Raw genomic sequence first — 14,826 nt, 5'->3', positions numbered from 1 at the left:
TAAGCAGGCTGTTTAGATTCCTAGCCTTACTGTTTCCAGTCTAGAAATATGCAATTTCTAACATGACTGATTTTCTGTAGTTTTACAACAGACACGTTATCATGTCTGTATGTAGGACTTTATTGGAATTAGTAATTATCAAAAAAATTATTTTTTGTTACAGTATTCAGTACTGACTACTGACTCAGTACTAAAGTCAGTAGTCACTGCTGACTTAATTTAGTACTAAAATCTTTTTACTGCCTATGGCATCTATGAACATTTAGATGGCATTAAGGTAAGACATCACTGGTCTAAAATGACAGATTCTCACCCAATTTCCCAAATGTTGTGTTCAACAGTAGATGAGAGATCAGAGTAAGATGACTCCAGAAAGTTGCTAGCAGAAAACCAATCAGTTGATGTAGTACCAACTGCGTTATATTCCATATATTGGAGTAGAGACCCAGAAGTTGACCTCAACTCTAAACGTACCTAAGTTCAAAGCAAACCAAGTCACTCAGCAGGAAGTGTTGTTACAGTCATTAAACTTTTCATAATTCAGTTCAAGGAGACAAGCTGGTTGCACTAGCAAACCTTATTGTTTACTTACCTTATTGTTTACTTACCTTATTGTTTACTTACCTTATTGTTTACTAATTAAACTTCTAGATGTTATTTTAAATTTGTTGAGCGGAGTAAAGTTTAAAAAAATTATTGGATACTTAGCGTGCTTTTTCAGATATTTCGATGTAGATTTTTGTTTGCAACATGAACAATGGTTAAGTTCTGTTAAAGTAGCTCAGAATTTCTAGTAGCTGATGAGTTGTAGTCTGTGTCAGCTAACAGTTTTTAATTTGAGAAAATAATCTGAACTACTCTTTGATTTGAACCAACTTCTCTAAAAAAGTTGTGGAATAACTCCCAACTTTTTAGGGATCTAGGATTTTAAGCAAATTTTATAATAGAGCGATGAACGTCAAATCAAACCATAAACCGAGAGTCAGGGACCTCTAGCTTTTAAATCAGTACAGCCTAGCCAGTATTGATTTCTAACTGTTTCTTGCCTAGCTGATTTGTAGGAGCTTTCACAGGAACAATTGCGTTAAGAGTGTTAAAACAATTGAAACACAAGACTCTAGACAACTCAGGCAACCCATTAATATTTTCTCATCTGCATTTTATGGTACACTGGCGCTAAGGACAACATCGCAGTATTTTGCAACACCTATTTATGCTAGCAGCGTCGTTCAAAGAAGAGATTTTGTAAAAACAAGCAGGCGCTCACATACAAGCACCTAAACAGCACGGTAATGTAAAACCTTTCCTCAGTCAATCCTAATTTTGTTTCAGTCTCAAATAAGTGTATTTTCAATAAATCACGTCGTATATTTTAATAAATGATCTTTTATTGAAAACTTTGTTTTACTGACCTACTGAGCCTTTTTGACTTCCTGAAATAGTCTAGCAGCCTAAAACACTTGCTGACACTTGTCATGAACACTGCATGTGAGTAATGAATAAGGCAGTGTTATGTCAGAATTTAAAGTTTATGAGTTGAATTGGTAGCATTATAAGAGACTAGTTGTACTACCCGGCGTTGCCTGTGTAATACAAAAGTCCGCAGAGAAAATTGATTTGTATTTAACATATAATAACAATTGCCATTCTAACTTTCAAACTACATATCATGAGAAAATTGTTTGTGTAGTTGAAATAATTTAAGACAAAATAGAAACAACTGTAAAGATTTTCAAACTTTGTCAAACAACTGTAACTTTTAAACTTCATATCATGAGGAAGATTTTTTGTGCAGATCAAATAAATTAAAAAAAATTAAACAACTATGAAAGAGTTTAGATTTAAATTTGAATTAGCAAGTAATAGCTAAATTAAGTCGGTTTTGCTATGATTACATTAAAAAGTGACTCCGTGATGATACAATTAATACAAGTAAGTAAATAAAATAAAAATCCTGAAAATGTTAAACTCATAATAACAATTCTTGCATAGAAGTGTGTATAAAAAAGGTTACTGTTCCACCAGAAGCTATTCATCAAAACTTAGAATACGACGATTCTGGTGCTTCTCAATACTGGTACAAATGTAGAAATGAGATATCGTACTGCCTTTGTCTGACCGAACGGAGAGATAATGTCGAGGCTCTTCCCACGAAGATAATATCATTGTCCGTGTGAGAAGAATTGACTTTGACCCCAGATATAGCAATTGAGCCTCACGAAAATATTTCTTAGCAGGGGCATCGTAACGGGTAGGCGCAATCCAAAATAATTAGCGTGTACATACGTACCGCCATATGTTATATGATAACGTCTGAAATCATTACGTCTCGTATGGCTCAGTGGTAGAGCGCCATGATTTTTAACATGTCGTAGCAATTTAGGTGAATTCAAATCTGTCAAAACGCGTAATGTTAATTCTAAAAGTTAAATAGCTATAGTTGGACTTACATACATACGACAAACTTTGAAAAATATAGATAAAGATATGCACTATATGTTTCTAATTATACTAATGGTATTTCCAAAGGTTTTTTGGACAAACAAAAGGAAGAGCTAATTGCCTAAAGCTGAACATGATAAGTAATACAACCGTATCAATAAATCAATAAACTAATCGCATAAATCTTAATTTGTAAAATACTGTAAAAACTGGCCATGATGCTTCATTATTTAAAAAGCTAGATGAAGAAAAAAACTATTGAATGGTTATTAAATTTAGGTGTATAATTACTGAGCAAAATTGAGTATTGTTTTAATATTTTCATTTTGACAGCATTTTGTATGACTAACATATTTTTAAACGAGTTTTTTATTATTTGAATGTTTCTGAGTGCCTTTAAGTAAACCGAAAAATTTGTTAAGAATGTCAATTACACAAAGCCTCAACTGTTTCGTTACTCAAGTTGAGGCTTGACATAAGTGGACATTAAGATCTTTTTTCTTAAAACGTAGTACCTGTTTTTAATTAATTATTTATCTCATATTTTATCAAGTTTACGCCAAAATATTCTAGTCTACTGAGAATTCATTGCATTAAGTTGGAGCACACAAACTTTAGTTTTTAGATTCATTTATATAGAATATTGCATATTTTTATTCCTATGCTAGTATTTGGCTTGAGATTTTCAACACACCTTATATTTAGAGTCCAGATCACTCCAGTAGTCGATAAGCTGGTTTTTCAAATAGCTGTTTGCTGTATAGGATCCATTCAGGTAGGTGTCATCTTCGCTTACCATTTCAGTATAGCTTCCGATCTGTATATGGAAATTACAAAAAATGGTAAAAAAAATTGGTAAAACAGAAGCAAGCTTTATGATGAAAAGGTGTTTGATCTTTGATATTTAAAATTTTGTGTTAAAGCAGTTTGTTTAGTCGTAATAAAATATAATACAAGTAATTCAGCTTTTCCAGCTGAAAAAAGCAAATTTGTACTTTAGTGTTTTTTTCTTTGGGAGACTTTTTCAAGCCTTGTTTCATAAGTAAAAGCCATGGTTTTGATAGCTGTTAAATGATAATAATTGTACTTATTGTTGTAGCTTTTTGCTTTCTGGAGCATTTTTTTATAACTAATTGAACAATAATTGTAAATAATTGTAAATGTGCTGAAATTAAAGTATTTAAAGTGGTTGTGCGATTTCTTTTCTAACTTTCAAAACTTTAGCTTGTAAGCTTGAAACGCATTTAAATAATTAAAACATAGTTAATTGTTTTATGCATGCATGCATAAAACAATTAGTAATGTTTTATGCATGTATGCATTTTATTACAATAAAGTTCGGGTAGTCATTTTTTGACCTTGAAAAGTTAATAAAAACAGAACCATAGCAAAACAAGTTAAGAAACAAGTCAACACAAATATAATAGAGAGTATATAATTATCCAAATAAACCATTTTTGGTGATCCTGAAAGTAGTGTTGAGAAACCCAAAGGTATACTTAAAAATCTTCCACCATAAATGAACATTGAAAATTCAATTATGGCATGCGTTTATCAGCTTTACCACTTTTGGATCCTTTGAATAAAAATAATAACTGCTTTACAATCCAGTCTTAAGTATTTAATGATGTTTAGTTGTAGCTTTATCTCTAGCTATGTCTAGACCCTTCAATGCATCGCATGTTAAGTGTGATGTAACATCGCACAATAGGACCAATGATATTATAAATACTATCCAAATAGATAATTATAGCATACATTTAGCTATGATGTTAAATTTAAAACTAAAGCAGCATTCTAAATGGCAATTTCAAAAACGTGTTGCTATGGTGATATTTTTTCTATTTGGTTTTCTAAACAGCAGTAAGTATTAAAAGTGTTTTCTGCCACTTTACCAAGCTTTAATACTTGAATATTTACCTCACGAAAGGCCTCATCAGGGAAATTTTCATTGTTGCGCTGCAGGTGCTTTGTAATCAATTTCCATTTCTCTGTAAAAACAAAGTATTACCTTTAGATAGTAAGTTAGGAGCCATCCTGAACAATAATTTATAAATATATAGTACTTTATTGGCAATAATTTCATTTCACAAATAGAAATGTTTTTCAAATTAGGCCACACAACAATAGTAAAACAAAAAGGTTGAAAAAAAGCAACAGTTAGCCATTAAAATTGAATAAATAGTCTGACAAATAGTGTTTAAAATGCCTTTCTCTGCTAAGAGAACGGATATTTGGTGGAAGATTGTTAAAGCAGCTGGCAATGACATTTTCAAAATGATTGTTAGTGATTGTATGCAATTTGTTCATATCACGTAAGTTGAAATGAGTTAAGAACTTGTAATTGTCATGTAAAAAACGAGGACACAAACCATGAAAACTCTTGAAAAATTGAATTGAAGTAAAATAAATATTTAGCATAGGCAGAGTAAGAAGACGCAGAGATTTGGAAAGATCATTCGTTGAAATAATATATGCAGGAAATATGATGTAGATTATTATTTGATTGCTACAGTGTCATAAAATAGATTGACCATTAATAAAACTAATAGCAATATAAAATATTAAGATTTAATATAATATTTCTATAAACTGATAAGACTCTAATTGTCTTGTAGTCTAGCTTAATACAGTCAACTTAAAAAAATGACATATATGGTAACTAAAGGGCTTCATATGACATTCCTATTTAAGGGTCTTTATCTTGTGATATTCAGCTTAAGTTACCGACACCTTATCAACTGTTCCGATCTGACCACTCACATTGCGCACAAAGCTTTACTATAATAAGAACGGCGTTCCGCAGTGTTTAAAAATTATCAAGTAAGAGAAAAGCCTTCAAGCCTAAAAATGCTGCCAGAGCTCTCTGCCTTATCTACAATTTATTTAATGTGCAAAAGCAGGCCTACTCCAAGGATCGTCAGCTCAACTGAGCTCAAATTTTCATTTTACATAAAAATAAGCCGCAATCTGTCTGATTGGAAACTGAAAAATGTGCCTTCGCATGCCTTACATACAAATGCCATCAAGAAATGTGTTCATGAATTGTTGTCGTTAATGTAGTGGAGCCATTTGCGTCAAAATCAAGGCCATACTCACTGTTTATTAAATAATAATATAAATACTTACGTATTAAATAAAGCTTTTTTCATAAACGTTCTGTTTAGCATAAAAAAATTCTTAGGGCAACAACAAAATGGAGTTGTATTGTTTTGAGGCGCCGACAGCAATGAAAGCTTCCGGTCACTATTTTTCTACTGCAATAGATTATGTGTTCGTTGCAACCAGCCATAATTGGTTTGAGAATAATTTTGTTAGTACCAAAAGATTTTGTATTTCTGCATTGGGCTAATAATAGATATTTGATGCCAATTTTTTGTGACATATCAGAATTGATGCGAGATTAGTTCGGTTTGGGCCAAAAAGTTTTGGTCCTTCTACAGTGGTTAAAAAACGTTTCAGCACCAGCTGTGAAGTTCATAACTTCTGTAGTAATATCGTTGAAGCCATGATTTCATAACTCCCTATAACTTGAAGCAAATTTACTTCTTGCTTGCTTTAGCTGATAATTCTAAGTAATCATGATGTTAACTTGTTAAACACAGTAAAGATGATGTTAACCTGTTATAAAATTTTCAACATAAAACATTTTACCAAAGGTTGACAGGAGTTGCTGTAAAAGAACTTTGAGGGAGCATGCAATCTAATTTAAGTTTTTATCAAGGAGAGCATGCTAAGGGTGGGGACAATGCTCAACAATACAGCTTATGGGTACATATGAGGACGGAGCCGGTCAATGTTGTGTCTAAGCTGGCCTATTGACCGGCACAGCGTGACCCGGCTCAACTTGGCCAGGATACCAACAAAAGACCAGATGCAAAGAGGCAGAGCTTAACTAACAAAAAGCCCCTATAAAAAAGAACAGGAAGCACGGATCAAACAGTATTTTTGCGCTTTTTCAGTCTACATATATGCTTCATCGTATTTGCTTATATACCAAACATACGTATCTTCACTGAACTATCTTTGTTAAGTTTATTGGGATTGGTGCTGCATGGCATGAAGGATTCTTTTAGACTGCCTTTACGCATAGCTCTTGCTTGCAGCTACCTTCTTAATAACTTAATAACTGTAACCTTTTCTCATTATTATCAAAACTTTGCCCTTCTTGTAATACCAGAGACGCCACCTTTTATGATTGCTCTATTAGAAGGAAGTACGTCACGAAAACTAATCAATACAGCCGCTATATCTTCAGAAATTAGATAAAATGGGACCGGATCTTGTGAGAATGTTGTCTATAAATGTTTTAAAATGTTTGTTTGCTCTTCTCATTTCCTTTCTTCCTGTAATAAGAGCCTTAATCGAAATTATAGTCATTGTAAAACCATTATTTTAAGCCGTTGGCTATTGCAACAAACAAAAACACCCACTTACCGCTTGTAAGCGACAGCTGAAGTGAGTGTTTGTGAAAGTAAAATTAGAATTAGCCATTAGCTAACGAAATAACACCAACTTGCTAGAAGCTGTGAGCTTTAAGATACAGGATATTCAGTTGTAATGCTGTTAAAATTTGTTTACTGAGGCCAAGGTTTACTGGCATATTCATTACATGCAAGAGATAGATTTAGTGCATGATGAAGTACTGTGATATTACATTACTGGTCTCTCATTGATCTGTTATTTTGCCAATAGTAGCACTTTTAAATTTTGCTAAAAATGCCTTGTCAAAACATTAATTCTTTATTTGACTAATATATTGCAGCAGAAACATTAAAAATGACCTTAAACTCATAACTTTATTGACCAATATTAGCTACAGACAGGTACTATTGTACTATGTAATACTATACAGATACTACAACACAACTACTATTGTAGAAAGACTTTGTCAATAAAGTTTTGTGAAGACAATGATTTTAACATTCTTGTGTGTTGATGTGATGGATAGTTATTTTTCTACAGTTATCATTATATCTACACCAGCATTCAATTTGTTTTTTTTTTCAATAAGTCATTCATTATATAGTTTTCGTCCTAGCAAGCATTTAATTCTGTTAGAATTTAATAGAATTAGAAATCAGAATAAAATAGATTATAATAGACTTGGGATTAGAATATAATTCTGCACCAAGTTCTAAATAGCTCTAAATATCACTACATGTATTTGCAAATTTTAGGTGTCTGATAGCATGAATCTTACCTGTATCCTTTTTAAAGTAGGTGTTGTATCCAAGAATCACATCCAAGTATGTCCAGTCATCAAGAAAGTTTGCAGTAGTAAGAAAACACTCTTCTGCATTGGAGTTGTAGCTACAACCATTCGTAACCTTGAGTTATATTATAGTTCTATAAGCTCACAATCTTTTGTCTTATAGTTGAACACAGATTTTCACGTATTAATTTTCAAAAGCTTCATTCAAGTACAATTCTTAGCATAGCACAAGAAACAAACATGCAATGCCAAACGTTCTGCATTATTGCCGATTTATTACGCAAGTCGCTTATCGACTCACAAATGTTTTTATGATTTGTTAAGTGTTGCTGATTGATTTTTCTACCTTTTGTGTACAAGAACATCTTGCTTTCTATCTAAACAGAGACCATATGTAGCAAAAACCTTTTAACAATGAGGTAAACTAATGCAAACACATTAACTCACAAGTTATCTAGATTTCTACAATCTATAGTTCACTTTCTTGTCATTAAACCCAAGAAAATCTGAGTTGAGTAGATTGTAAGATTGCAGAGCTAGTCTCCTGTACCAAAATACTAAAGACTACTTTACACTATGTTGTTGTTGATCATAAAATACTTTTGTGATCGTCTGTGATAACAATGTTCACACTATCACAAAACCATCCATAATTACATCAGCGAATAGTCCACAACAATGCAGTAGCAAGAAATGGTGAAGTCCTAGACCCACAGCAACTGTCAACTAAGAATATATAATTGTACATCAAGCAATCCGAATCAGCCAATCACTATTGCTGAAGGGGAGCATATTGCAGAGGCTGTCGATGATGAACGGTGAACTATCAGAAAAATTTGACATCTGCAATCTTTTCTAACATATCCATGTTACCTTGACGATTTTTTCAGTTTACGATGCTCAAAGTAAGTCAATGAACATTCACTGAGAGGACACGGTGGAGATATGGCCATATAGTGCCAACCAACCTTAAAGTAATTTCTACGCTATGGGCTATTAGCTTTGAACTAATTGTTTTGACTGCCAATTTCCTTCACAAACAAGCGCATCAATAGATCAACAGATCCAAGCTACTGAGTGCTGTTAGGAAAACCAATATGTTTGATATTTCTATTGATTATTCTTCTTTTTTAGTTTTCTCTGCACGAGAAAGTAGAGTGGGCACTCAAACTTCTCTCAACCATTGTCATACCTGATGCTGGCGGAAAATTTTGTGAAAATCAAACTGGTTCACCCAATGTTTTAAAACACTTTAACTTTACCAAAATCGAAAATTCAAAATTTTTCAGTTCATTAAAATTTCACTCAAAATCCTTAACTATTGAACAGCGTTGGATGCTTATAGAATCATTGAGCTTGGAATAGGCCTGCTTGTAGATAATGCAAGAAGTTGTAGATAATGCATAGGGTTCTGGCAGCATTCTTAGGCCTCAAGTTCCTTTCATCACATGACAACTTTTAAACACTGCGGAACATCACCCTTATTATAGTAAAGATTTGTGTGTAATGTTAGTGGTCGGATCGAAGCAATTGATCAGATGTCGGTAACTGAAGCTGAATGTCACCAGGTAAAGACCCTTAAATAGGAATGTCATACGAAGCCCTTTAGTTACCATATTTGTCATTTTTTCAATTTGACAGTATCAAGCAAGACTACAAGACAATTAGAGTTTTATAAGTTTGTAGAAATATTATATTGAATCTTAATATATTATATTGCTATTAGTATTATTAATGACTAATCTATTTTATGACACTATAATAGCAATCAAATGATTGTTCAGGATTGCTTCTAACTTACTATTTAAAGGTAACACTTTGTTCACACAGAGAAATGGAAATTAATATCAAAGCACCTGCAGCACAACAATAAAAGTTTCTCTGATGAGGCCCTTCGTGAGGTAAGCATTCAAATGTTAAAGTTTGTTGAAATGGCAGAAAAAACTTTTAATATTCACTACTACTTGAAAAGTCAAATCAAAAAATTTTTACCATGGCAGCATGTTTTTGAAATTGCCATTAAAAATGCCGCTGTAGTCGTAAATTTAATATCATAGCTAGATGTGTAATAAAATTGTCTATTTGGATAGTCTTTAAAATATCATTAGTTCTGTTCTGAGATGTTACATCAAACTTAATCTGCGATGCATTGAAGGGTCTAAACATAGTTGGCGCCAAAGCTATAGCTGAAAACCATTGGATAATTAAGAGTGGACCGATGGAATTAAAGCTTCCAGTAAGCATTGAAAGGCCATCCATCATATGTAGTAATAACACTCAAAAATCGATAGGTAGTGCATAGTAGTTGCTTTGTGGCAACAGATGCCATTATCCGTCACTGGAACATTAGAAATTTTAAAAGCAAGCACTTTTATGATGCACAGCTATTGCAATAATAGCAGTTTCATGGTTCTAATAGTGCTTTCTCATTGTGCTTTCGGAAAGCTTTTTGCTCATTGGTACCCATAGCTTTTTCATTTAAAGTTTTCTCTTTGTTTCCAACTGTCGAGATGAAAGCAGCTAATAAAGTTTCTGTCAATAAACGGAACATTCAAACTTTATAAACAACAACATGTATTTCTTTTCAATGACTCTTGTAACACTACATATTTTTTATTTAATTTCTCTTCAAAAAAAACTTGCAATATCAAGAGGCTTTTATGTAAATTTAAACAGCTGAAATTTTTGGAATGTTTCTGAAAAGTTTTGCAATGTTTTTATGCTTTTAGATTTATGCCAAAGAAGAAAACTTTTCTGCGTCTCACTTTGAAATTGGCATTGTCATAAGATGTTATCTTACCTAAAGGTAGGACAATCTCCAGTCAGAGCCACACATACTTTGTAGCAAGAATTTAGATCTGGCACCTCAGGGATAGCCATCATATTGTGTTGTCCAATTCTGCCATCTCTAACGCGCTGGTCTGTAAGGTTGCAATAATCTGCTAAGGCTGAAATCAAGCAATACAGTGTAATGTTAGTTTAAGTATTTTGCTATGATATGATGTAGTAAAAGTTAAACTGTCATGAAATAATATACAGTTGCATAATGTAACAAACATCATAAATAATATTTTGGTATAGCAAAGATTGAAGACAATATAGCATAATAAAATATAACATTTATATAACATAATAAGTTATAATATAATGTTATGTAACATAATACAATAAAATGCATTATAGTATAGTGCAATTTAATGTGATAAAACATACTGTGACATAATATAATGCAACAAAACATGACTGAATCATGTGATAGCATACCAAATCTTATTATTACATAATATAATATCCTTAAAAGTTGACCTGCAACAAAATTCACATTACAGTTATTTGGTATCAAAAGATTCACCATGTCTTACTCTGTTGTGTTGTAGGTGCAAAATATATGGAAATATAACTATAAGCTCTTTAAAGCTAAAAAACGAACAGTGAATCGCCGTCATTACAAAAACGTCGTAGGCTGGAATCTCTTTATGTCGATGAAGTTCTCAAACTTTTTATTTGTGTAACAAGTATATTTGTGAAAATATTTTGTCAGTAGCCTAATAAGAAGTATTATTAAACAAAATTCATATTGTTCAACTACGTTCCATTTGAGCCGTTTTGAAAAGGGATTCTAATCTACGGCGTTTTCGTGATGGCTGCGATTAACTGTTCGCTTTTGAGCTTTTAAAAGCTTGTAATCACATTTCCACATATTTTGCATCTACAACACAGCAGAGTAAGACATAGTAAACCTTTTGATATCAAATAATTGTAATGTGAATTTTGTTGCAAGTAAACCTTTAATATAATATAACATTGAATATTATGCTGAAGTTGCACTATATTAAACATGCTGGAATCTGCGACTAGCTGCGTTTTCAAGCAGTTTCTTTAACGATGAAATATATCTTTGATATAGCAAAATCTTTTTTTTACTTTATTGTTTAATTAGGGTAATATCGCCTTACATTTAAACCAAATTGCCAAAATACTAGTGCAAAAAAGCAGTGCTGAGGTAAATATAATATTAGAAATAAAGCAGCATGTCACTTGCGTAGTAACTCTTACTAATGCATCACCACATTTCTACATTTGGAGAGTTTAGCTACTTACATGTCAGCTGTCTTGAGACTTGCGCTGCTGATATAAAGTACGTGCTGAGAAGATTACTTGAAGAAATGTTAAATTTAGAAACTAATACATTTTGGACATTCTGCTGCGGAATTGAGCAATACCCTTCTCCGTACCTACAACAATTACCTACATTGTAATAGACAGCGTTTACCTATGCTGTAATAGACAACATTTACCTACGTTTTAATAAACAACATCTACCTACGCTGTAATAGGACCAGACAGCAAACTCTCATTAGTTGATGTAGATATTCTGATCAAAATGAAACAGTGATTATAAAATGATATAAAAATTGTATTACTATTAGTGACAAATAAAAAGGGTGGTTAATATTTTAGCAATGGCCGCAATACGTAGTGTTTTAAAGTTGCCTTTCTGCATTTCTGAACTTGGTCCCATACACTTTTTAAACATTGTGGAAGAAAACCACCAAATACTCATCAAAGAATGTTTGCAATTATAATTTTTTGCAGTGTAGCTGTTTTTAATATAACTTTGCATTGCACTTAAAACTTTACTCGTCGTAGTCACAGGCATGATATAACCATTAAGTTAATCGTTAACATTTAGCAACAGCTATTCAATATCAAGGAAAAATTAGCAAAATAGAGATGTATTTATAGTATTTAGCCTTGACATTTAGATTTCACGGTATGCCATCGATTTGCATAATGGTTTATTCAAATAGAAAAAGTTGAACGACTTGCTAAGACGTAGCTAATTAATTAGTGTTGAGATTGATGTAGATATCTATGACACGTTTTAGCTATCCCTAAGTGTCAGACATAAAATTGTTGAGGTGAATGCCTTTATGTGCTGTTAGTTAAGGACTTACGTGAATAACAAGCAGTTAGTTCCATATCGCAAGATACAGTAGCTATAACAGTCTTCTGCATTGCGAGTCAAATTTGTTACATCAAGGTGGTCGTTAGTCTCTTCAAAGCCAAATCCTTGGACTAAGTGGTAGTAAGGAATATTATCGACATCGATGACTACAAACAGTGATTTGTAGAAGGTCAGCAAGGATTTGGATTAGAGACAAGTTTATGTCACAATAGTCATCTTATGGAGGAATTCGGGTCAGCAAGCAACTACTCTGTATGTTTATGTTTTGGTGTTATTGGTTGCCCGAATATAGTGTCACCAAAAGATTAATTCTTTAAAGATGCATTTTTTAAAAATATTTTTAATATATTGGTTAGACAATAGAGAGATTAGAAAATAAGGGAAATGGCAGCATCTTTATTTATGTGTTGCTGTTAGTGGTTGACAAAATAATGTAACAAGAAATTTTATTATTTAGAGATATGTCATAGAACAACATACTTGAAAGACTACTGAAAAAAAAGCATTTAAGGAAAAACAGAGAAAGGCAGCATAATTATATCTCATTATTTATAGTGGCTCTCATGTCATTCAGATATGTATATATTATATATTATTATATATTATTTTTTGTTTAATTTTAAACAAATAGTTTAGTACAGGAAACTCTATACTACGCTTAAAGGTTCTTTTGACAAGTTTTGTAACCTTCGTGTCAATTTTTCTGACATCTTATACCAATCTTGTTGGCACTTGAATTGTGGCATATAGCTTTCAAGTAGGTACACATTTACAAGTGTCAACAGGTTTATTAGTCTATACAGTTTTAGCCGTTGAATTGTTGTAGTGATTAACTAAAATGTTTCTTATTAAAAACACGCAGCTTTAAAACTTGGTAAAAATCAGCTGGTTTAAGTGGTACGGAAATAAAAATCTGCCAAACTGGACAAAAATGCCGTTAAAGTTACAAAATAAATTGTAATTCAACTTAGTTCTCACATAAAATGGTGGTTAATTTATTTACTTTCGTCAATTATAATTGCAAAAGCAATTTTAATAAATTTAAATTAAAATTCATTTATCTGACATTCATCATTATTTTATCTGATGCTACAGTTCCATATGAAATAAATTATGATTGGATAAAAGCTAGCAGATTGCTCAAACACCTTTAGTCATTCTAAAACATAAAAGTACAAAAAAATTAGTGAAGCTGTTATATGGTTATTGGCTCAAGTACACTAATGTAATTACTGGCAACAAGTAGCTTGTAGTCGCTATTTGACAAATACACTTTTTAATACTTTACAGAAATGTACAAGCCGACTAGAAAAAAGACAAAAAAACAAAAGAAGCGCATTTTATTAGGATGCATTGCTATGTTTACTCACCGTACACGCTAGAAGATAAATCTTCAATTTGTACAGCTCCTGAAGTGGAAAGTTTACAGGTCCTGTCATTTTTCTCATAGGACACCTGTACACATCCCTCTTCACCGGCATCAATGCATGCCATCATGCATTCTATGCTGCTTCTTATATCGTTCAGTACAGTTGTTGCCTTTTGTAACTCATAACCATGAAATGTCCGAAATCGGCCTTGTGATTGTTCAGTTCCTTTTGCAGTTGTTAGTAAAATCTAAAAGTGTGTTGATTGGCCTCAAATTTTAAAATAATGTCCTTTTACACAAACCAGTATGAGACTAAAAGTGAGATGTAAAATTTGAAGCTAAAAAAGCCATGTAGGCTAACTGCAAACAAGTTTCAGACATGTGTGCCTATATTTACTTCTAACCATTGCATTGAGTTGCGTCTAAAAACAAATTATTTGTTCAAAACAAGTTTTTGTCTAATCAAATTTTTTTTTTAATTATCGTAGTACTGTTTAGAAATTAGTGAATAAACTTTATTCATAGCTAAAAGGAGCCCATTTTTTATTGACATTTTATGGAATCAAATGGACCATTTTAGCTTTTGTTCTAACAATAACCATAAAATTGTTTTCAAAGGATTTTTCCAACTTTGCAAATACTCTAAAATCTTTCCCATTTATTTCATGCTGAATATGTTGAATAAAGTGACATTCAGTGAAACCACTCAAATTGACAGAAAATGACTTTATGCACAGAACCCTCTAAACTCTTTAAATTAGAACCATAGTTTAAACTCTTATATAAAACCTATCTGAGATTTGTAAAATGAGCAAAAGAATAGATAAATAC

General features: G+C 32.2%; 1 protein-coding gene across 1 annotated transcript; it reads right to left on the bottom strand.

The window, feature by feature from the left end:
- Positions 1-309: 309 nt before the first annotated feature.
- On the bottom strand, positions 310-14,120 carry LOC137402721 (uncharacterized). Its single transcript, XM_068089226.1, has 8 exons — positions 13,997-14,120; positions 12,616-12,772; positions 11,759-11,892; positions 10,458-10,605; positions 7,646-7,755; positions 4,363-4,433; positions 3,137-3,259; positions 310-474 (listed from the first exon to the last, which is right to left on the bottom strand). Exons 1-8 carry the CDS (start codon positions 14,118-14,120, stop codon positions 310-312), a joined length of 1,032 nt encoding a protein of 343 aa, XP_067945327.1.
- Positions 14,121-14,826: the final 706 nt, after the last annotated feature.

The sequence above is a fragment of the Watersipora subatra genome, chromosome 8, assembly GCF_963576615.1.
Source record: "Watersipora subatra chromosome 8, tzWatSuba1.1, whole genome shotgun sequence".
Lineage (NCBI taxonomy): Eukaryota > Metazoa > Bryozoa > Gymnolaemata > Cheilostomatida > Watersiporidae > Watersipora > Watersipora subatra.
This window is presented reverse-complemented; position numbering and strand designations above follow the sequence as displayed.

Coding starts and splice junctions, on each gene's coding strand:
- LOC137402721 (XM_068089226.1), bottom strand. CDS start 14,120: ATGGCATGCATTGATGCCGGTGAAGAGGGATGTGTACAGGTGTCCTAT. Junction 10,606..11,758: donor AGTCTCAAGACAGCTGACAT/GTAAGTAGCTAA, acceptor GCTTGATTTCAG/CCTTAGCAGATTATTGCAAC. Junction 475..3,136: donor ATCTGGACTCTAAATATAAG/GTGTGTTGAAAA, acceptor CTTTGAACTTAG/GTACGTTTAGAGTTGAGGTC.